The sequence below is a fragment of the Scomber japonicus genome, chromosome 20 (assembly GCF_027409825.1).
Source record: "Scomber japonicus isolate fScoJap1 chromosome 20, fScoJap1.pri, whole genome shotgun sequence".
In the NCBI taxonomy this organism is placed as follows: Eukaryota; Metazoa; Chordata; class Actinopteri; order Scombriformes; family Scombridae; genus Scomber; species Scomber japonicus.
This window is the reverse complement of record NC_070597.1, coordinates 25337740-25361224: the sequence shown is the minus strand read 5'-3', so window position 1 is coordinate 25361224 and position 23485 is coordinate 25337740. Positions and strand designations below refer to the sequence as shown.

At 39.9% G+C, this 23485-nt stretch overlaps 2 protein-coding genes across 5 annotated transcripts in view; both read left to right on the top strand.

Annotated features, from left to right (window-relative positions):
* Window positions 1-5063, top strand: part of tmem94 (transmembrane protein 94) — a 37199-nt gene extending 32136 nt beyond the window's left edge. For both annotated transcript variants that reach the window (XM_053341148.1, XM_053341147.1), the window contains 4 exons: window positions 263-357; window positions 500-593; window positions 2069-2239; window positions 4878-5063. In XM_053341148.1, the coding sequence (XP_053197123.1) occupies window positions 263-357; window positions 500-593; window positions 2069-2239; window positions 4878-4950 (433 nt within the window). In that variant the 3' untranslated portion in view covers window positions 4951-5063. The remainder of the gene's footprint in view (window positions 1-262; window positions 358-499; window positions 594-2068; window positions 2240-4877) is intronic.
* A 3693-nt stretch (window positions 5064-8756) lies between these two features.
* Window positions 8757-22363, top strand: tdrkh (tudor and KH domain containing). Of its 3 annotated transcripts, XM_053341972.1 has the most exons (14): window positions 8757-8832; window positions 11257-11417; window positions 11515-11609; window positions 13787-13988; window positions 14119-14258; window positions 14471-14798; window positions 14893-15059; window positions 15169-15344; window positions 16229-16293; window positions 16417-16568; window positions 16652-16762; window positions 18858-18912; window positions 21239-21320; window positions 21425-22362. In XM_053341972.1, the coding sequence occupies exons 2-13, from the start codon at window positions 11288-11290 to the stop codon at window positions 21292-21294; spliced, it is 1677 nt and encodes a 558-aa protein (XP_053197947.1). In that variant the 5' UTR covers window positions 8757-8832; window positions 11257-11287; the 3' UTR covers window positions 21295-21320; window positions 21425-22362. The 3 variants fall into 3 exon arrangements, with proteins under 3 accessions (XP_053197947.1, XP_053197946.1, XP_053197945.1); XM_053341971.1 differs by lacking the exon at window positions 8757-8832 and having other exon boundaries at window positions 11217-11417; window positions 11518-11609; window positions 21425-22363; XM_053341970.1 differs by lacking the exon at window positions 8757-8832 and having other exon boundaries at window positions 11217-11417; window positions 21425-22363.
* Window positions 22364-23485: the final 1122 nt, after the last annotated feature.

Genomic DNA, 23485 nt, shown 5'->3' with positions numbered 1-23485 from the left:
AGTAGTGTGTGCTGAATGTATTTATACCTCTACAGCAGCAGAGGCGGGTTTATGCTAATCACCACCGCGTTATAGAAATACATTTATGACCTATTTAATGTGTTTAGAAGAAAATGTCTGAATTCACTTTACACAGTCTTTAAACGTTAAAACAGGGGGGTTGTGGGAAATGTAGTCTTTCCCCAACCATAGATTAATTTTCCTGATAGGTGTCATACATGTAATGAATGTGTTGAATGAGTTGTCATATATCTTCCTGCAGCTCTTCAGACGAAGCTCCTCATTGGTTCAGCGAGCTGTCAAATGGCCTGCTACTGACTCAGAAAGTCATGGCAGGGTTCCTCGTCTTACACACAGGTAGGAAGTAGGAACACTCATTCACTAACCTTCACTGTACACATATTAAATAAATAGATATGGATGTAAACTGCAATGTGCCTGGTTGGTGGAGATATATATTTCTAGTTGTAATAATTGAGGTCTTCTCTGTGTTTGTCAGTGGTGATCTCTCTCAGCTACGTCCACCGCTCTCAGCCTCTGTGGAGGAAGAGTCCATTCAGCAACACCTGGTGGTGTCTCACTGTACCTGTGGTGTAAGTAACAGGGACATTTTTTGCTCCATGTGTTTTTCCTCACTGTGATTTTTTTTTTTTACCAAGCAGCTTTAAAGGCCAGCACTTCTCAGACTGCTCTGAGCTGTAAATCTCTTAATCACTGAGTCTAAAGCTGTGTACAGAGTAGACTCATATTATTACTGCAGGAAAAACTCAGACTTGTCATTCATTACAGTGAGACAAACAGAGCGCTCCCACACAGAAAAGAAACTGCATCATTCTGAAAAAAAAAAAAGCAACAACATTGGCCAATCAAATACGTACAAGCACACATTCCTGGATAAGTTAGTTACATGTAGTTCTGCTGTTTAGCTTGTGATAGTTGAGATGGAGGTTTAAATTATCTTATATAACCTCCTCTGTAAAATCCTCTCATAATATAAAATCTTAATCTGTCTGAAACTCCTCAATGTGAGACTGAGATCCAGACTACTTGACCTTTTCACATTTATGGTATGTTGCAGCCTGAAGTGTTGAAATAAATCCCCCCCCCCCCCCAATCAATCTGCACTCAGTACCCCATAATGACAAAGCAAAAACAAAGTTTCTCCACACAACATTTCTGGAGCTCAGCCAGAGTGACCGTTGGTTCTTGGTTCATTGAGTTCTTGGTCAGTCTCTCTTGCCAAAGTCGGGCATCCAGCTCTAGAAAGAGTCCTGGTTGTTCCTCTATTTAAGAATGATGGATGCCTCTGTGCTGCTGGGAACCTTCAGTGCAGCAGGAATGGTTTTGTCTCAACACAGTCCTCTCTGAGCTCTGCAGGCAGATACTTCCAACTCATAGCTTGGTCTGCTCTGATTTTCCACCTGTGCTAAATGTCAGCTGTGAGAATGTTTATGTTAATATAAAGTGTGTGTCTTTCCACATCATTCATTTAGCACAGGTGGACTCAAGTAAATAATGTAGAAATCACCTGAGTTAAATTCCTACTATCTACTATAAACATATCTAATATTCAGTTTATGTTTTGTCATTGTGGGTTATTGAAAAATGAATTCTCTGAATGTAATGTAGAGCTCAATTCATTAAGTCAAGAGAATTATGTTCAACTATTTTGATAATAAATGAATCATTCAGTCATTGTTAAAGGAGAAATAGTAAAAAAAAACAGTAACAGTAAACAGAATATTTTTGTCACATAACACAAGACATACTTTTTTTAACATTTCACAAAGAAGTTGAAAAATCCACAAAATAATCAGCAGGTTCTTCATTAATGAAAATAAGTGTCAGTAATGTAAAGTTAATCCTACAAATCAGAGACAGAGAATTCATTCACTCTGGAGAACAGAGTCTGCTAAAATGTGACCTCACACTTATTTTAGACTGATCTTTGAACTTTGAAAGCCACTCAGTAACTGACCCTCTCTCCTACCCTCGCCTCTCCTCCTCTCCTTTCCTCTCCTCTCCTCTCCTCTCCTCTCCCCTCCTCCTACCCTCTCCTCTCCTCCAGTCTGCTGAGTCAGGTGGTTCAGGCTACGGTGGATTACCAGCTGTGGCGTGATCAGAGCAGCCTGCTGACCTTTGACCTGGCTGACATCCCTCTGCTGGCCTGGCTGCTGGCCTCTCTGTCCCCGCTGCTGGTGGTGGTGGTCAACGAGGTGGTGAAGCTGCACGAGATACGGTACGAACACCCACTCTCACAGCTTAATGATGGACGCGACGATTATAAACGTGTGGAAGCTGCAAGGAGCGACGGAGAAAGTAAAAGCAGATGTCACAGATTTAGATTGCAGCTGGAATGACTGTGGGATTATTGAGGATTATTGAGTGATCACAGTGAAACATATAGCACGTTGGATTTTTCAGCCACTTTCACAAGTCATGAATGCTCCAAGTCACTTTGAAGTTCCACTCATGAAGCAGTTTTATTTTATCAGACCTAAATAAGCACAGAGTGACTTATTCAATTAAAGTCTTGCTCCAAGTTAAGTTGAATTCATTGGTTTACGGTATCTTCTTTTTGGCACAAAGAATAAAGTGAGTGTAGGTTGATGAGATTCTTGCTGTATCACATTAGTGTGTAAAATGACTGGAATGATAGGAATGTAATGAGAGTCTAAATATGTCTCATCATGTTTTTCATCAACGTCATTACACTCATGTTTAATGCAGAAAACTGACCTGAAGCATGGCAAAACACAGGCGACCTATACTCCATACTGTGCCTTGAACGCCTCATGTTTGGACAGGGAGATGAAACTACTTTGACTACCACTACTACTATCACCTGTGTAGACTCAGTCTCAGGGTGACCATGGTGATTAATCCAAACTATGACGGCAAAAATCAGTGTTTAAATCCATCACTGATGTGTGTTTGAGTGTGAGAGAGAACACAACACACTCTGCTTCCTTCACATCATGACCTAACCCTAACCCATCTCTTTCTGTCTGAATGAAATCAGTACAGAATATTAACAGAGAATCACTGTGTAAGTGACAGGAAGCATGAACATGAACACATAGATAAGGTTTGGTAGAGTCACTTTATTAACCCTCTCCCCCAAATTCAATACTCTTTAAAAGTTATAAAAAATCAAATGAATCTCCAAATTAGGGATGGGCATTTGAATACATTTTCTTGATCGATCATCGGGAAAATTAACCATCAATTATTGATTAATCATTATTTTTATCTTAAAAATGCCATGATACAGGATGCTTGTAAAAGCAGCTGAGCCCAAAGCTCCGAGCCAAACCTCTTCACATATCAATCAATAGAGCGCTCTTAAACACAATTGAGCCTCTTTTAGAAACACTTCTAAAAAAACAATCAAATCTAATAACAACTTAATCAAAAAACAGAATATTACTCCGGACTGACAGCCGAGCCGAGAAAGAAAGAGGGAGGGGGAGAGAGAGAGAGAGAGAGAGAGAGATAGTGTTACTTCACAATTCTGCTTATTTAACTAGAGCCTCATAAAACAACCAGAGTGACTCACCTAAAGGCTGCAGTAGTGACTGTTAACAAAGTCAAGTAACTCCAGCCTACTGATTCTTGTTGATTAGCATGTTGGGCTATCCTGGGCTATGATCCTGGGCTGTGATCCTGGGCTGTGATCCTGGGCTATGATCCTGGGCTATGATCCTGGGCTATGATCCTGGGCTATGATCCTGGGCTATGATCCTGGGCTGTGATCCTGGGCTGTGATCCTGGGCTGTGATCCTGGGCTATGATCCTGGGCTATGATCCTGGGCTGTGATCCTGGGCTGTGATCCTGGGCTGTGATCCTGGGCTATGATCCTGGGCTATGATCCTGGGCTATGATCCTGGGCTATGATCCTGGGCTATGATCCTGGGTAGCCTGGCCAAGATGCAGGTTTACAATTAACTCTGTCATTTTTAGTTTGAAGAGGTCCCAGCCAAACTTCTCCTTGACCTCTTCATGTTTACGTTTGTTATCTACGGCAGCTGGTAGGTAGCTGAGCTGTTTTCTCTGTCACATATCCCCCCCCCCCCCCCCCCCCCGTTGGTAAGATGTCTCATTGCTGCCACATAGTGAAACTCAATGCATTGCTTCAAGACTCACACTACGCCGCACAACTTCTATTTGAAACCAGCATTTGATCAATAAAAATGTCATGCGATCAACAGCATTTGTAACAATCAATTATCGATCATCGATTAATCTAACCCATCCCTACTCCAAATACTATGTACAATAAACAATCATGAGCCTCGTGTAGGAAGACACATATGAACTTCCACATATTCATATATTCTTTCATATCTACAATTCATTCTTATTGTCACAGTTCACAAAGAGTTTAGAAACAGAAGTTTTAAATTTGAGGAACATAAAAAAAGTCTGAATATCATATTATCAAAGATGTTTCAGAGTCATTATAATAATTGGATTATTAATTTCATGGTATAAAGAATTATTGTTGCTTGATTGATCCAAATTAGGACTATGATAAGTTGAAGTTAAACAGTGCTAAAGTTCTTCTCCTTGTTGCCTTATTTTTGGTGTGAATCCTGAACATGGGCTCAACACCTGCTCTTATAGAGTGTTACCTATATTAATAACTATCAGCCATGTGTCTCCTATTTAACATCAGCTGGGATTCATTATTCAATGAGTCCATTCAGTTCAATCATTCAGCACAGCTGGTAAGACCAGGTGTGGGTGGTTAAGGACATTTGGCACATCTGGATTTAACTTCTCTTATTTTTTTCTCTTAACACAAATGTAAGAGAAAATATAAGATACATTTTTAGAGAATATTACTCTGATTTGTCCCCTTTGTGTATTTCAGGGTGCGAGTTCGCTACCAGAAGAGGCAGAAGCTGCAGTTTGAAACAAAGCTGGGAATGAACTCTCCTTTCTGAGACCTTCCCCTCACAGCTGGAAGTTGGACATGGGTTTGTCATGGCAACACTGGGAAACCAGTCAGTCAAGTCAGTTGTGGAAAGCAGGGAAACACTGCAGTCCCCTCCATCAACCAAACATCACAGCAGGGGGTAGTGGGAGTGGGTGTGGGAGGAGGGAGGGCTTTATTACAAATATCAAAGATAAGCGGAGTTTGTTGTCTTTGAAACAGCTGATTCTCTCGAGCAGGGGAGAAAAAAAAGGAAAAACTCCAAAGCATTCATTTTCCTTTTTTTTTAAAGAAGAAAAGAGCCAAAAAAAGGCAACTATTTATTGTCTGGGGTTTTTAGTTAGTTTTTAAAAAGGCATGAGGAATGTTTCTGAAGAGGTTTACGCTTCCTCACTTCTCACTTCCTGTCCTCCACCTCCTTTTTTTTTTTTTTTTTCTTAAAGACTCATTCTGCACAGTCCGCTCTCATCTACAGGAAGCGTCATCCAGCGAGACGCGCTCCACACTTTCATCCAGTTTCACATTTAATATCAGTGTGTCTCCTTCCAGAGTCGGGTTGTAACACTACCTCTGAAATAATGTGATTCAGCCTCCGAGCTACAAAGGTTCTCTATTATTTGATCCTATTTTAACACAATATTCTTACTCAAATCCTGAGCTAAGCTGAGGTCATACCTGCTGGATTAAGGATTCAATCGGATCAGACCTTTTCTACACACATATCTACATTATAATATACATATATATATATATATATAGATCTAACTGAATGTGGCAGCATGCTGCTTAGAACCCACACAGCTGTGTCCCTTCCTACTGTAAATGGCAGATTTGATTATATATATATAAACAGTAGGGTCTAAAAGAATACATATAATAAAAGGATGTTCACTCTGGTAATTAAACATACTGGAGTCTTCTGAAAGGTGCTTCATATCATTCAGTTGCCTTCCTCTCTCTCTCTATCTCTATCTCTATCTATCTCTATCTCTCTCTCTCTTTCTCTCTCTCTCTATCTTTCTCTCTCTCTCTATCTCTCTCTCTCTTTATCTCTATCTCTCTCTCTCTCTCTCTCTCTGTGTGTGTGTCTCTGTCTCTGTCTCTCTCTCTCTCTCTCTCTGTCTCTCTCTCTCTCTCTCTCTGTCTCTGTCTCTCTCTCTCTCTCTGTCTCTCTCTCTCTCTCTCTTCTCTCTCTCTCTCTCTCTCTCTCTCTCTCTCTCTCTCTCTCTCTCTCTCTCTCTCTCTCTCTCTCTCTCTCTCTCTCTCTCTCTCTCTCTCTCTCTCTCTCTCTCACACACATACACATATATCTCAACACCTCCACACACAGGAGCTCAGGATACTGTCAAATTAGGAAATGTATAAAACAAATTTTAAGAAATAGTGAAGCATATCATCTGCAAAATGTGTTTACCCGCCACATTTTTTCCCTGCCTGCTTTTACATTTTTTTTTCCTACTGTGTTCAGACTTTTAAACATTTTTTTTTAAATTCACAACATCCACGTCTCAGCATCAGCATCAGCAGCACACGTCTGTATCACTGATGGTCTCCTCCAGTCAGACCAGCCTTCTGTGTGGTGCTGTTATTAGAATACAGGTGGGATGGTAATGCATTTCACTTGACAATTAAACACCATGCTTTGATGTGATACAAACATATAAACTGATATAAACTGTTATAAAAGATATTTCTTCTTTTCTTTTGAATCATTTGGGAATCTTGTGACATTTACATCATAATTGCCCTAAATATTGAGTTTTTTAAAATATAATTTCAACAGAGGATTTTATCACTCTTATTCCACAGGACACGGAGGTCATGTGCTTTGGTATTTATTCTCTGGGAATTTGGAGGTTTTAGCAACATGTGGGGGTCATTTAAAAACGTCCTCCTGGTGGATATTTTATAAGCTGATTATAGATACGATTTATTTAAATTTGACTGATTTTAAGACAATATGAATAAAGAATTGAACATTTACATTTAACACAAATCTGACACATTGACTTGATTAAAGCTTATTTTCTGTATTAGGGTTGGTGATGGAATTGAACTCATGATTTCAGTATGTGTCCACAGCTCTGTTAAACCTGTGTGCTCACTTTTACATGTGTGCCTGTTTGATTTCTTCCATAGCTTTATTTTGTGAATCAAAGTCATTTTAAAGAAGGTTTTCTGGTTTTACAGCGTTGTGGTGTGGTGGTGACATCGCAAGGAAAACTGCTGATTTTTTAAGACCAATGTCACAATGCAAAGAATCATTTATATTTCTGTTTATTTTATTTCGCGCCCCCCCCCCACACACACACACACCCCAACCACTTTTTTTTTCTACTTTTCCTGTTTTCTATCATGACAAACATATGGATTATGCTGCATGAATCAGATCCAGTGAATGCTCTTGTCTTGATCAGTGTACATGTTAATCTATACTGCTACACACACTCACTCACACACACACACACACACACTCTCTCATCTGAGCATGGGGGCTTTTTGATATCATGATCACACACACATGCTGGGAGCTAAAGCCTCTGTCAAGTGGATATTTGGGATTGGGGGGGGGGGGGGTATGAGGGTTGCAGGATGATGGACTATGTTATAGTTGTTCACAAGAATACATAAATGTATATTTTGTATTTTTTAAAGTGTCTATGTTCAGGATTTTTGACAGATTTGTTTGTGTAATGATTATGTCATGTTAATAAATATGCTCTTTTATTTATAAGATTGTAGTGTGGAAATCAATTTGGTTCTCAGTTAACTTCCTGTTGTATCTAGAAACACACCACATTCAGGTGACTCATCACGAGGAGTTGTGCTCAGCCTGTGAAAATATTTGTATCCTGTCCTCTGTTGCCTAGGAAATAGCTTCAAACCCACATGATGTCAGGCTGATGAGTTTCATTATGAATAGGAACCACTGTGCTTTTATTTTTTAAAGCTTGACCAAACAGGAACTAAAAGTAGAAAAAAAAATCTAATTTAGATCATTCTTTTTAAAAATCTATGTTGTGAGTGTGCTGAATTTCTGGAATGCTTCTTTAATGCAGTGCCTTAGTTTCCCTTCATATACACTATACTTGAATTCAGTGTGAAGAAACAATATTTCACACATAATGCAGTCTTAAAAACACAACACTCAGACATTAAACCATCGGTGTCAGCTTCTGTGCAAAATATTCTGAAACACTAAGACCTAACATTTTTTAAAATTGCTAGTTTTCTTAAGACATCTCAGGCTATCCCTCTGTTTGGTAAATAGATGATTTACTATGGTAAAGTTGCATTATATATATATCTTATATAATAGGTTATTATGCAATGGTTTTGCTTTCCCGGCTCACTTGAACTAAAATAAGTTTGACACCTCTGCTAAAGCTATTTAAGAAGTTAAAAATATGAATATGAATATGAAGAACCTATTAAATACCTATTATAACACGCTTACCACATGTATTGATTAGTATTTCTCTCTTTTTCTGATGCTATAACCTGATCATGTGGAGTTTTTACATGACAAGGATGAGAGAAGTGATCAATTTCCTCCTACGTGATTCTGTGAATTGGGTACCAGCAGCATCTTATTTCCTCACACTGATGTCAAGCTAACCGGTCTCAACATCACGTCCGGTTTACCCTTCAAAGTAAAAGTCGATATTTCAGTTGTGGTCACATTTCTAATTCATAAACGTCCACCTGAGATTTAGGAGGAGTCATTTCAGACACAACAGCTCCACTACTGTTCGCTTTGCTATTCTTCTTTCCTTCAATGTTTCCTCTTCACTGGAAGTAGAGTTAGCTGTTTCCTCTGGGTTCGCTGTCTTCGGCTAACTTGACAAGCAGACGAGGACTCGGTTCTAAAGAGAGAGCGAGGGTTCTGTTTGTAAGTGTTTAGCATGATAAAATATATTAACTGTGAATTACTGAAGTATGTTAAACCTTTTAAACATGCACAGGCTGTATTGTCACGGTCTGCGCGAGTGCCAATGACCTTTTCCCAGTGTTGACTTGCTTGCATGTGTCAACCAGCAGCAAGCTAATACTAGCTTGGCTAGCTCAGAGGAGAAAGTGTGCGTTTTGTGCGTTAGCGGTCGATTTGACAGCTCGTAAGAAATATAAAATATATTCTAACCATTTATAGGTGATATTGGCTAACAGCTTGGTGTTGACAAACGAATTGTTTACCATTAATTTGGCTTAGAGGATAAAAAAAGCCAAGGTTATCTTACCAGTCGTGTAAATGATGTTTGCTTAACGTCGAGAGTCGCTACGCCAAACTTAGTTTACAAATCTCCACATTTAAAGTCGCTTTGCTTTTGTGCAAATATAGCTTATTGGTATAACGTGACTAAAGATGCTGTACATATAAGTACTAAAACTCTTTCATTCGGGTTGATTTGGGTTCGGTTTAATGCTACATATGCAACAAATATCCAGCTATTATTCTACCAAGCAACCAAAATACAGCAGGGGTGATATTACGCAGAGTAAATCTCTTCATTATCCAATGAAGAGATTTAAAGTGGCGTTTAAAGAATTTATTCAATGCCGAACTGATCTAAACCGGTGATAAATGATAGAAAAGTCTTAATTTGCGTGTTTCAGTTTTTGTACGTTTTTCCTGAAGAAGTTTAACATTAAATTGCTCTTTTTCTAAGCGAGGATCGGTTCACCTTAAACACGCAATAGAACTTGGCAGCATCCTTTTTGTTTTGGGGTACGCCTGCCTCATCGGTTTACACATTCTCACCACAGGGGAAGTAGTGCATTAACCACTGTATTAATGCTCTCTCTCTTTGTTGAAGACAGCTGCTGTCCTGTGGTGACTTTTAAAATGCTGAAACTTTCTCCCTCTTCTGCCTGTCTGTCAGTAGTCTTGAACTTGGATGTAAGCAAAAAAAAACACACAGAGAGGCCGGATTGGAGAAGATTTGTGTCTTATTGTCACGATTCTTCCCGAGATGGACGTTGGAGTGTCCAAGTCCCATGTGTTTCTCAACTACAGCCCCAGAGCCCTCTTCTCCCAGTGAGACACGCATCTGCATGGTGGTGCTGTGTGCTCCTCCGTCCTGCGTGGTCCCAGTACTTCTTCTTCTTCACTGTTGGCTTACCTCCAGTGCATTCTGCCTCATAGTGTGTGTATGTGTGTGTGTGTGTCGTAGTCTTAAGAAAGAATTGGATCCAAACTCTACTCAGTGACTTTTTAAGGAATGACTGGAGGTCTCCCAACTACAGTAATGTTGGTATTCAGTGTATGCAGCTGCAGCTTTTCAGTGCATTCAGGTCAGGGCCGCCGCAGTTTGGCTTGGTGCATTTATAAAGAAGAAGCTCAGTGCTTTGTGTGTGTGTGTGTGAGAGAGTGAGTGTGTGTATGTACATGCACAGTGATTACACACTAAATGTTTAATCATTTAGGGGACGATGGAGAGTGTATGTGACTGCTTGTGCACGTGTTCGCCGGGCTAATGGTTTTGGCTACTGATGTAGTCTGAGTTTATGAAAGGCTACATAGTAAGAATCTCATTGCAGTGGTTCTCAAAATCAAAAGTGGGGTGCGGGGACCCTCCAAGGGCCCCTATTTGAGGTAACAAAAAAATGAGGGAACACAGTTATGGACTGTTTCTCACTCACTCTATAGCAATTATCATGCAGTTGAGTCGTCCTCCTCGCCACAAGCTCCATTTAGTAGCTGTACCCGGAGCTTTCAGTCATATCGCATGAGCTTCATCAGCCAATTACGATGTTTTTAGCCCAAAAATGTACTTTGACTCTCAGCAACATGCTCAAAAAAATTGAAATTTGCTCATTTAGAATTGTGTGATGACAAAGCGAACATCGTCTCCTGATGAAGATCATGCGCTTTGATTTAAAAAAGCAGAACAGACACTTAATGAACCTCGTGGTGAGACTGTTTTTCTCAACTCCTGTTCAACAAGAAAAAACTTCTGAGCTGAGCAGTTACCATGACAGTTACATAACTCAACAGCAATGAATAAATAATAACAAAACATCATCTTGCATATGTCAAACGGATGGAATCATATTAATAATTCATAAGGGGGTCTGTGAGATGACAAAGTTTGAGAACACTTGATCTGTTTTAGAACCTCGGGCTGGCTCATGCTTTCATATTTGTGCTGCATGACCGCCGCACAGCTGCTCAGCAACAACACACCGACGACAGCAGGTCATACATGGTGACAGAGATCTGAGAGAGGACATGGGCAGGACCAGGTGGGGGGAGGGGGGTACTCACAGACAAGAACACCACCAGCAGAACGTAGACTTGTTTCATGTTTGTGTTCAGGTGGAGCATCCCGCTGGGTGCGCAGCGCTTCATGGACGCCGTGAAAGAGGGTCAAAAGAGCTCCCTGAGCTCGGGGAAAATGGTGGCCCTGGCCGCGGGGCTCTCTGTGGGGGCCACGGTGGGCTACATTGTGTACCGACACATCAGCAGCACCTACAACAGTGAGTGACTGCCTCTAAAGAGTTCATGCTACAAACCAATTTCATGCTTTAATGTCTCATAAGCGAATGTGTGAATGACTGGGTATGTTCTCATTAGCAGGTGAGGGGCCCGAGGTTGAGTTATCCAAGATGTCACTTCCTGTAGAGGTGTACAGGAACATATCCAGATATCAAGCCACGTTTCTGGACATGGTGAGTAGTTCACCTCCAGATAGGGCTGGGCAATATATTGGAATTATATCGATATCGTGATATGAGACTAGATATCGTCTTAGATTTAGGATATCGTAATATCACGATATGTCATCAGAGTTATTATATCCTTATATCCACATTACTGATGATTATTTATCAAAGATTTCATAGTATAAATATTTTGTGAAAGCATCAACAGTCATCTCTATAATATTGTTGTATCGATATCGAGCTATTTGGTCTAAAATATTGTGGTATTTGATTTTGTCCATATCGCCCAGCCCTACCTCCAGATAGAAACTCTGTATGTAGTTTCAGGTGCAGACACTTCACAGTTAAATTCATTCTGCATATTTCTTTCTTTTGTAATTGTGTATAAAAGGCAGATTATGTTATATGGTACTTTGCTCCTGGAGAGCTACTGCACTGCTTGTTTTAAGTATCTCTCCACTCTAACACACCTGATTCTAATAATTAGCTGTTATCAAGCCCTTGACAAGCTTCAGCTGCTTGATAACGAGAGACTTCTGATTTAGAGGGATGTTAATAAAGCAGGCAGGAGTGTGTGCTAAAACAATAAAGTAGGAATGAAACAGAAGCTAAAATCAACCTCTGGGAAACTCAACAACAACTTAACCTCACAGCAAGCTGGCACCTACTCCATCCACTCCTGACTGGCCTTTTATCTTCTCAGCCTCACTAAACTGGAGTGTACCATCTACTCAGATTCCCACGAGATGAACTACACTGATACAAAGCTTCCAAAACATATAGAACAATAATGATGCTGCTATTACTGCTGATGATAACAGTTTTCTCTGATTATACACACTCATAAACATGAGTATAACATACACAACAGCTTTATCCCTCCTATTCCAACTTGACAGAGTTAGTGATGCCGCCTCCTGTCACTACGTGCTTCTTCAACAAACTCCACTGAAACCTATTTTCCATTATGTGTAACACGACTGATAACTGGAGGTAATGATCTATTACACTGCACAGTAGCAATGTTTGGAAGCAGGGCCCATTGAAAATTGAGAGGGGCAACCTTTACATGGATGAGTCATCATAGATATCAGTGGACATTTATATAGCAGCTGCTTCAATACGTTCATCCTTCAGTCACCATGTGTCATTTTATTAGTTTATTTACTTTGTGTGACTGTATCTTAATTTGAAGTTCACTTCATTGTCCTCTTTGTATTCTCAGCTACAGCTTCTATTTCTGCTGCCAAAAAAAAGACCCAATTACCTGACAGGACCTCAAAGTTCAGTCTAATTTTATCACCATGGAGATTTGATGTTGTCTCCATGGTTCCATGCTGATGTAGATGATGTCGTTTTTCATCACTACTAAGGCTAGGTATCTTTTAAAAAACTTATACTAGTAACAATCCAAGTACCTTTTAAAGTGACACTGATACCAACTGAGTACCTCACTAGATTCTCATTCTACATGTAGTTCTCTGTCTTTTATCTGGTGTAACAGGCATCTAGTGTTGCTGAACTCAAATTCACCATGACTTCACCACCACAGACAGGTTGTAGTTACAGGTTGTAGCTGCTGTGGCAGTGGACCAATCACATGTCACATTAACTCCAAGAACGCTTGCGTTGATTGGCTGTGAGCAAGTCCATACAAATAGTCATATTTTCTAGCTCTGGGTGCAAAAAGGATTGATTGCAGGTATCATTTGACAGGAGACATTTCCATACTACTTGGTATTGATTTATTTCAGTTGATGCCAGTACCCAATACCTTATCACTACTGATTTTTTTTTTTTTTTTAAGATTTTGTTTGCATAGACGGCATGCGCTCTAACCACTCGACCACCTGCGCACCGTCACTACTGATATATTTATATAAGTTTAGCCTAATGAACGTGAAACAAATTCTGCACATGCATCATTCTGAACAGTGTTCTGAAGAAAAACACGTTTAAATGAAAGGCAATGGACTTCAAACTAGATTGTATTCTTGCCTACTGCCTCTGTTATTGAAAAAATAGCCTAAACCTAACCCAGTTTTGTAGTTGCATGTCAAAACTAATTTAGAAATTAGACTTTAAATCTTCCTCTGAAATCTGACTCTACTATGTGTATTTCCCCAGTGTGTGATTTCATTCTTTAACTCTTTGCTTTCCCTCTCTGTTTCTTTGTCCTTCAGGTGACCCAGAAGTCTGGAGCTCATGTCCGGGTTTTATCAGATGCGGGGGAGCCAGGATGTAAGACGGCCGTGTGTTTCGTGCTGCAGGGCTCAAAGGAGCAAGTCCTGCTGGCCCGCTGCATCCTGGAGAACCTGGTCACAGACTGCCAACCCATGACCGAGGTTTTGGAGGTCCCTCAGACTGCATTTGGACGTATTATAGGTAGAGAGGAAGATCAGATTGATTCTTAGACTATAACCATTACTATTATTAGTTCAATATTTCCCATAAACAAGAAGTAACATTGAAGTCTTGTGCCCACCCACCCCCCCACCCCCCATGTGTGTTTCAGGGCGTGGTGGAGAGAATTTAAAACTGATCACCAGGACAACGGGGGTCAAAGTGGCTTGTTCCAAAGAGAAGACACAGGGTCCTGGTGCAAAGGGCAGCGTCACAATCACAGGGACCAGACAGGAAGTGACACAGGCCAAGGTAAGGACGATTGATTCAGTGGACACATAGCAGGAACTTAATGAGCCATAACTTAATGTGTTGCCATCATTACCTTTCCTGCTTTTGTTCCTGAACCCAAATTTGGGGCATTGTTCAGGGGTAAATAATCCATTTCTTGTTGTGGGTCCTCCTTTTCAAAACATCCTATTTAGAATCTTAAGTCAACTCTTCTTTTTGTGGTGTATTTGCAGGAGCTGATTCTAGAAAAAGTCAGAGAGGACATGATGGTGAGGACAAAGATCTCGCAGTCTTCTGCCCTGCGTCAGAAACGTGGACAGACGGCAGCGAATCAGAGAGCAGACAGCACAGAGACAGAAGCACCGCTGGGCCTGAATAACAACGGCCCCTACAGCCAGGCAGAGACGAAAGGGGAGATCCACGCCAACGGAACCACGGGAGAACCAGAACGTATTTTTAATAAGGTGGAGGAGCTTAAAATCACCAACACATACAGCAAAGAAGAAGAAGAGGAGGAGAGTGTGTCTACAGACTCACTGTCTGAAATCTCCAAGTTTGAAAGTGAGTTTCTTTATAATAGAACCAATCTATCTTTGAACACAGTCATTCCATACAAAGATCTCATTCTATTTTCCTCCCTGTGTGTGTCGTCCAGTTCCCAGTCCTGACCTGAGCTTCCAGCCTGACGAACATCTTGAAGTTTATGTTTCTGCATCAGAGAACCCAAACCACTTCTGGATCCAGATCCTAGGGGTCCGCTCCCTCCAGCTGGACAAACTGATAGAAGAGATGAACCGGTTCTACAACAGCGGCAGCCCCACTGTAAGGACGAGTGCCTTTACTTTGATGTTATAACCCTGTCCTAATGAAATAATACTCAATAACAAATAGAACCACAGTGTGTTGTTAACCCTGTCTGTGTGTTCTGTAGGAGCAGAGAGTTGAGACCATGGTGGTGGGGGACATCGTGGCCGCTCCATACCGAGACCACGACTCATGGAACAGGGCGAGGGTGCTGGGAGTCCTGGCCTCTGGACTGGTGGATCTTTATTATGTTGACTTTGGGGACAATGGGGAGCTGCCCAAAGAGAGCCTCCGCCGTATGAGGTGAAAGAGAACTGATCCACTGCATTTATTTTTATACATTTAGATGTTCCTATTATAACTTTTTCAAATGATAAGATGATTATCCAAAAAGATCTACATCATCCTGGCAGTGACCACAGAAGCTGTTCAGACACATGTATTTACCTCATCATCAGCTGTCCCATACACTATGACACATTTCTAACATGTTTGATTTAATCATAGACAACTACATGATGTATTTTTAGTTGGCAATTTTTTTAGACAAGCATGATGGATATTGAAAGCTGGGAGTGAAGAAGGCAGTACACACACATGTTTGTCTTTATGTCCTTCTAAGGACCCTAGCCCTTTACCCCAACCTTAACCATCACAACTAAATACCTAAACCCAATCCTTACCCTAAACTGAACCTAAAGCCTAGTCTTAACACTCAGATTGCCCTTTGAAGTTGTGAAGATTGGCTGAAATGTCCTCATAATGCAGAAATGTCCTCATATGCTGGTTTTCAAAATTGGTTCCCTCAAAGATAGAAAGACATTCGCACATACACACTCATACAAAGCTTAATTACATAATGTGTTACACAACCACTATACACCATATGATACTGGTGTACTACAATGTAAATCTACCTGCATCAGATCAGCAAGCAGAGTTCTCTCTTTCTTTTGACTTTATTTTGGAAGTGTGGCTTACTGATTTTAACTATTTGTTTTAAATATTTGTGAATAAAGACACTACTTCTGGACTTTTTTTGGTGTGTGCAATGAGAAGAGAGACAGGCAGACAGAGCAGAATATTTCCTCATCGTGACTCACAAGTATCCGAATTTGACAACAGATGTTCAGACTTCAGACTTTTCAGACTAACAGCGTTTTGCTTTTGCTGCATTCATATTTCAGGAGTGACTTCCTTAGTTTACCATTCCAGGCGATTGAGTGCAACTTAGCAGGAGTGAGACCAAAAGGTAAAGCCTTCATCTTTATAACTTTTATCATACAGACATCTTTTTTCTTTACCTTTTGATTTTGACTTTTTCCACAAAATGTATTATTTATATTTCCTAATCAGTCCTCTCCCTGTTCTCCAGGAGAAGTGTGGACTGAGGAAGCCCTGGATGAGTTTGAGCAGTTGACACACTGTGCCTCCTGGAGACCCCTACAGGCCAAACTGTGTAGCTACTCTCACTCTGACATCTCCTCCTGGCCCAGTGTCAAGCTCTATGACAACAGCGAGGGCAAGGTCTGCTAGCGATCATATTAATTTACTCATCTCTTCTTTATCTCCTGTTGCATACTTGTTGAAATGAAAATAGTCTCCTCCAGACTGTAGATATCGGTGAGGAGCTCATCAGGCTGGACCACGCTGTCAGCTTCCAGGAATTGGTGAACGGCAAGAGTGAGGGGAACAATCTGGGCTGCCTGCAGAGGATGCTGGTGAGTCACTGAAGGGGTGCAACTCATCATCGGTTTTGGATTGTATCACAGTTTTGAGTCTTGGATCATTTGTCAGTTCAGCAAAAAGCTATAAAAAACAAGAGAGATAAATAACTGCTTTCTATTTAGACTTGAATCAAAGAACTTTTTACCATGGTCTTAAATGAAAACAACATTCAATGTGTCCAATGATTAAATACAATCTTAAAATATTCAATACTTAGTTGTTAAATTAAAATATCACATGAGGAATGATAGCTTCTTCTTTTTAGATATGGTAGTAAATGAAAAACTAGCCTGTGTCCACATCATCAAAACTTGATGATAACTTACAAATAAGAACATATCTTGTCCTGCAGTCATCAAACAAATATTTACCATGAGAAAGTGCACCACTAACTAGAAGTCAGCATGTAACTCTAACCTGAAAATGCCACTTTGTACTCATTAGATGCAGGTTTGATCAATGCTATTCAAAGTTTCTGTTAGTGCCCATAGACACGCTGTCTGTCCATGGCAGTTTGTTAACTTTGTCTTCAATGAGACAGTAACAATTTGCAATTAATCAGCAGTTCACTTCCTTGCTGAATTTTGGGGGGGCGATCTGTACGGATCATGGATCAACTATGTTCCATTACACCACTACTACACCTCTACTGGGGAGGAACAGTGTATTTGATCTAAGGCCAATAATTCATCCTCCTGTTCTTTAATCTACATTTTCCTTCTTGCCAGAGTAGAACATGGTTTTAATCTAGATTTAAACCTTGAAGGACACTTTATAATCCTATAGAAAGTTAGAGCCAAGCAATTGATCAAATTTTATTTTCAGTTTCAATTTTGGCTTTGAAAGATAATGAAAACAAGATAATAAAAAATAGATTTAAAAAAAGTATTTTTGTGCTCCATCTCGTTTCACAATGATGACCTCGTTGTGTCTTGTGTTATAAATCCAGTGCACACCTTTACAGCAATGCACTTCCACCCCTCCCTAAAAGTCCAAACTCGCTCTCACTAAGAATCCACATAGGAAGTGAGACATGAGTGTAAATGTCTCTGTATATCTGTTCAAACCACACTAACACAGACCTGCAGTCAGCGTCTCTGTCTGTCAGCAATGCTGTTTCTTGGCTCCAGGAAAGTTTGAAAAAACCTTCCATGGATTAAAAATTCATAGCACTGAGAGTCATAATTGACCTTGTCAGCAGGTTTATAGATGTCTCTTTTACAATGGTGGTCTATAGGGAAAATCATTTTGATCTGTAAGAGGATTTTTCACTGTAATACTGAGAGTGACCACTGGGGAACAATTGGCTGCAAGTCTGAGGCGGTGTCTTATCCAGCTCCTATAATACATCCATATTTGTTATCATCTTCATGCAGAGTTTTCATGGTCCAACTGTCAAACTGGAAGAAGGGGAGTTCAGAGATATAAGTAGAAGAGGGAGGTACGATATGGAAGCCAGTACAGACTGTACTGTTTCTGTTAGTACTGCAGAAATGTTCTCTTAAGGGCCCTAAATAAGTATTCTGTGTGGAGACTTTAAGTCCACGTCCCCGATTCCTTCATATCAACTTAAACCTGGACTGAACATTTTAAAATGATCCTCTAACTGTCAAGATAATACCTGGAACATGCGTTACATTTTCATTTCTTTAGCTCAGTTATCACAACAGTAATTTAAACATCTTGATGCCAATTCAGTACCTGTATGTTTCTCATGTGTGCTGAAAAAAAAACCCCAGATTCAAACTTTTTTTTAAATCCAGTGAGGCAGAAATAATGTGTCTCTTATGAATTTTAAGCTGCAGACCCTCATATAACATAATAATATATCTATTAATATGAAGGCCATTCCCTATCATTCTCTACACTGGGTTTGACAAACATTAGAGGGTGTATCTCTATTTTGAGGGAAGCATTGTGACTCTTCTACGTATTCATACTATCTTACAGCAAGAATGACTGAACTTCAATAAACATGACTACTTCAAACAAACATCATACTTATAATTCATGTATTGAAAATGACATTCTTCTCATTTTTTTGCCCACCAGCTGCTTTAACACTCTTTATTCCTTATTGTCCTGCAGGATGATGTGATAGGAGCCTCCTCAGAGCTGAGTCTGTCCTGTATCAGCTTATCAGGTGAGTAGAGTAAAGGCTAATGAGTCAGTAAGTGTCTCAATACATGAATATACATTTACAAGAGCGTGTGAACACAACACACAAAATAGCAACGTCTCATAACATTAACCTTCCTGTCGTCCTCCCGGGTCAAATTGACCCCATCTGGTTCAACTGTTCCTTCTTTCCTCTCTTCCTTCCTTCTATCTGTCCTTCCTCCCTCCCTCCTTCTCTATTTCTTTCCTCCCCATTACCTTCCCTCTTTCCTCTGTCCTTCTTTCCTTCCTTCCTCCCTCCCTCCCTCCCTCCCTCACTCCTTTCCTTCCTTCCTTCCTTCCCTCTTCCTTCCTTCCTTCCTTCCTTCCTTCCTTCCTTGACTCGAGGACAACAGGAGGGTTAAATACTCTTATGTAGTGCAGAGTAAGTAAGTTTTGGGGAGCCGGCTTATGGAGAACAGAGATGTAGGGAACTGGTTTGTAATTTAAAGATTTAAAATTGACTCAAACATCTGTAAATGCACAGCTGGAAAATGTATTCACTGACAAACTTAAGCTTAAACTGTTCACACATTGACTACCTACTCTCTACACACACCATGCCACCCTGTGTGCAGCCTCCTCTTCTCCCAACTATGAAAAGCAATAGTCTATCATCCCCCCTCATTCGCTGATATGTGATCCAATTACCAGCGGGCACAAATCAAATTCAGTGTTGAGTACTCCACTCAGGCGTGCTCCCTCTGACGTCTCCGTGCCAACGCTGCAGAGCTCTCCAAGCATTTTGGGAGTGGGGCATTGATGAAATGATTTGATGAGCGTGGAGAGGATGTTTGGCAACAAGGAGATGGAGAGGATAAAGGAAGACGTGACAGCCGAGAGAGAAGCTTCTCTTGTGATGGCACTGATGTTACTTACATGGAGCTTATTGAATCTGATGACAGGCAGCAAGAACTGGAAAAAAATAATGGACCGCTGCCACCACAGTGAAGTGAAGAGAAGTGAAATTGGGGTAAATAGTGATCAGAATGGAGCTGGAGTAGATGGAAAAGCTGGTTTATTGGAATGCAGCATGTCAAGAGACTCTTAACTCTATCAGAGAGAGGAAATATGCTATCAACACAGTACAGTATGTGGGCACTGATACCTCTATCACACACATGATGTCATGCTGTGAATCAAATGTGGCATGTGCACTCATATACTGGACCCTGAAATAGAAATCAGAGCTGGATTATGTAAGAACTTGTAATGATGAAGTATAGCTATAAGTAGACTTTAAGAGGGTTTTATTGTACACAGTATATCACAGCTGAATCACTCTCAGAGATGTCCCACTATAGTAGCAATGCAAGACTGGAAATGAATAGGATTTATGATGGCTGTAGATTATTTGATCATTTCAACACTGGTGCTAATACTGCTACCTGGGTCTAGGTATCAAAGCTGCAGACACACAATCCTTTTAATTTGAAGGAATAGTTCTGTTTACTTTTATTTCCAGAGAGTGAAATGATATGTTTGTATAATTGTACACAGACATAAATACATACAGACAACCGTTCATCATTACCAGATACAGTTGGTGAGCACAGGTCTTCTTATGGATATCTAAATAGGCTCAGTGGTACCAACACCTGGCTACAGTACTCCAGTTGTTTGTTTTGCACTGATGTTTCATTCATATTTATCTTCTCATGTCAGTCTCTGAAAGAAAACAAAGAATGTTGAACCAATCTTTTAACAAAATAAGATAAACTATTGAAATACATTTTTAATTTAAGACAAAGCAGCTTTAGGCCTGTCACAATAATTATCAACCTATAAAATAACTGTTCCAAACCATAATAACCCACTCTCCAACCCCCTTGCATTATTATGGTGTTATATTATCATTATAGCAGTGGTATAAAATGATCTTAAAATGACAATAATATTGTTTATTGTGATCATTTCTGAGACAATATATCAATGAAGTAGTTATCATGACAGACCTAAGCAGCTTCACTTAGATATTAATATACAGTCAGAATTGAGCTAAATGATGAATGCAGGATTTGATTAAAAAATAATGAAACAATGCAGTGCATGACATGAACACACTGTTCTACATTTCTAATAAAAAAGAAGAACTATGTTATAGTTTATAGGCCTTTTTCACAGACATTTTAAGATGAGTGTTTAAGTGTCCCAGTGCAGTGAGACAGTGGTTATTTACACCTTCTGTGACACGTCTTAAAGTCTACATCTGGAACTTATTACATTCTGATTTCCTGTCAAGCTTCTGCACATGTGGATTCAAAGGAAAAAGCCATATTTAACTGAAGTGTTTTCTTCCTTTCATTCCTCAGAAGCAGCCTCCATCTCAGGAAGTGTTGACGACGTCTTAGAGGACGACCTGCTCTGAGACCAAAGACGTCCATAAATGTCGAGGTATCACTCTAGTTTTTTTCTAAATGATGACATTCTATATAAAAAGGAAGGTTTTACAAAAATAAAACCAAGTATTTTGTCTCCTCTCTCTCTCCGTCTCTCAGCACTGACCATCCGTCCGCTCCTCAGCATCAGCCCAGCTGGGAATGAGGAGAGCGTTTTTCCTTGTCTGACCCAAACTTCCAACCGCATAACTCCTCATCATGAAGCCTTACCTACCTGACAAACGTGCGACAGTTCTTCCAGAGATATATATTCACTTTACTGTTGTTACTCCAGCGCAGAATCAATTGTTCTGTTTTTTGCCTTCACGCTGTTCTGTTCCGTTCTGTTGTACCTGACGCTGCTTTGCTTTTGACGTGCCGTTACTACTGTTTTGTGTTTTAGATATGAAGTGAGGAACAAGGACAGAATTGCCAGTATTATTATTATCATTATTATTATTATTGAAAAGCACTGTGATATGAGTCAGTGGAACCAGAAAGCAAGCTGTCTTGTGGTTGACGATGTCCATTTTATTTCTCGTCTCTCCACTTATATGTATATTAAGATTTAAAGGTATACTTTAAAATACCGGGCTTCACCAGTTCTATTTTGGACATTAAAACGTACAGTATTATTGAATGTGGTCCTCAGAGTGTGTTCAGTATGAAAATGTGCATCTACTGGATCATTATCTAAGGATAGAAAAAGTTAGTTTATCTTCAGGGGTGTAATAGATTGCACTTTACAGATTTCAGGAAGTATTCAGACCCCTTCACCTTTTCATATTTATGTTAGTAAGTATTTTTTAAAGTATATAGACAGTATTTTTTCCTTTATTAGTCTACATGAGATTCCTCAGAATGACAAAGCAAAAAAAGAATGTTGATTTGTTTCAAATGTTTTAAAGAGGAAAAAATGAAATTTCACATTAAAAGCATTCAGACTGCGATCCTTTCTGCTCTGGACCAGAATATCTCACAACTTTGTTCCATCTAGCTTTCCCCCCAACCCTGTCTCCTCCCTCCCCTTGTCCCTGCTGCTGAACCCCCCTCCTCCCCAATAGCCTGATGCTACCGCCACCATGATGGTATTGGGCACCAGGTGATGAGCGAAGCCTTGTTTCTTCCAGAAAATTACGCATAGAACTTGAGGTCAAACAGTTCAGTCTTGTTCCCATCAGAGCAGAAATTGTTTCCACTAAGCCCTCATCGGTGCAGTGTTGCAGTGATGGTTGCCCTTGAGGATGTTTCTCCCATCTCCTGGAGCTCAGCCAGTACGAGCTGAACAGAGTGCTTGTTCAGCTCCCTTATTGAGGTCCTTCACCCCTGATTGTTCAGCTTGGCCCAGCAGACTCTGAATACTTTCTGAATGCACTGTATAATAAAGGATTTATTTTATGTCACAAGATTTGTCTGTGTCTGCTTCTTATGCTGCTCTGCTATTCATACTGTAGTTATTTTAAGATGGCCAAACCTTGGTTGTGTAAAATTATGAATTTTAGTGACATTTAAGGACAGGTTCACAATTTTTTCAGGTCTGTCTTCAAACAATATATCATTCCTCCTGTTCGTACTGACCATTAGAAGATTGCTTCATAATGTACTTACAATGGAAGTGATGGAGGACTAAATCCACAGTCCTTCTTCTGAGTAGAAATGTATTTAAAAGTTGATCTGAAGCTAATATGAAGCTTCAGCGTCCAAATGAGTCAAATCTTCATCTTCTATGTTTCAACGTTACAGTGTTTTTAGTACAAAGTCTTTTTGTTACTATACTTCCACCACAGCTCAACAGGGAAACACTAAGAGGGAATTTGATGCTAAAAACACAGTAAATGTGTCAGATATCATTGATATGAATAACTCACACTGATGAAGCTCAATAGAAGCTGATCATCTACTTTGAAATGCCTTTTTTTGTACAAAAATAACTGGGCACTATAAAGTGTGAAAGAAAACCTCTTTCAGTGTTCATATGGTCACCTGAAGGATATTTTAAGACACACTTAAAAAATTGTGAAAAGTCATAGTGTTGTACAATACATGTTCATTCTGTGTTAATTAATAATACATTTTCTTTACAGAGCGCTTTTCAGGGTATTTAAAGACGTTTTACATAAGTTAAAATGATCATTAATAACAACACAATTAAACGTATGACAGGCAGCATTAGTGACAGAT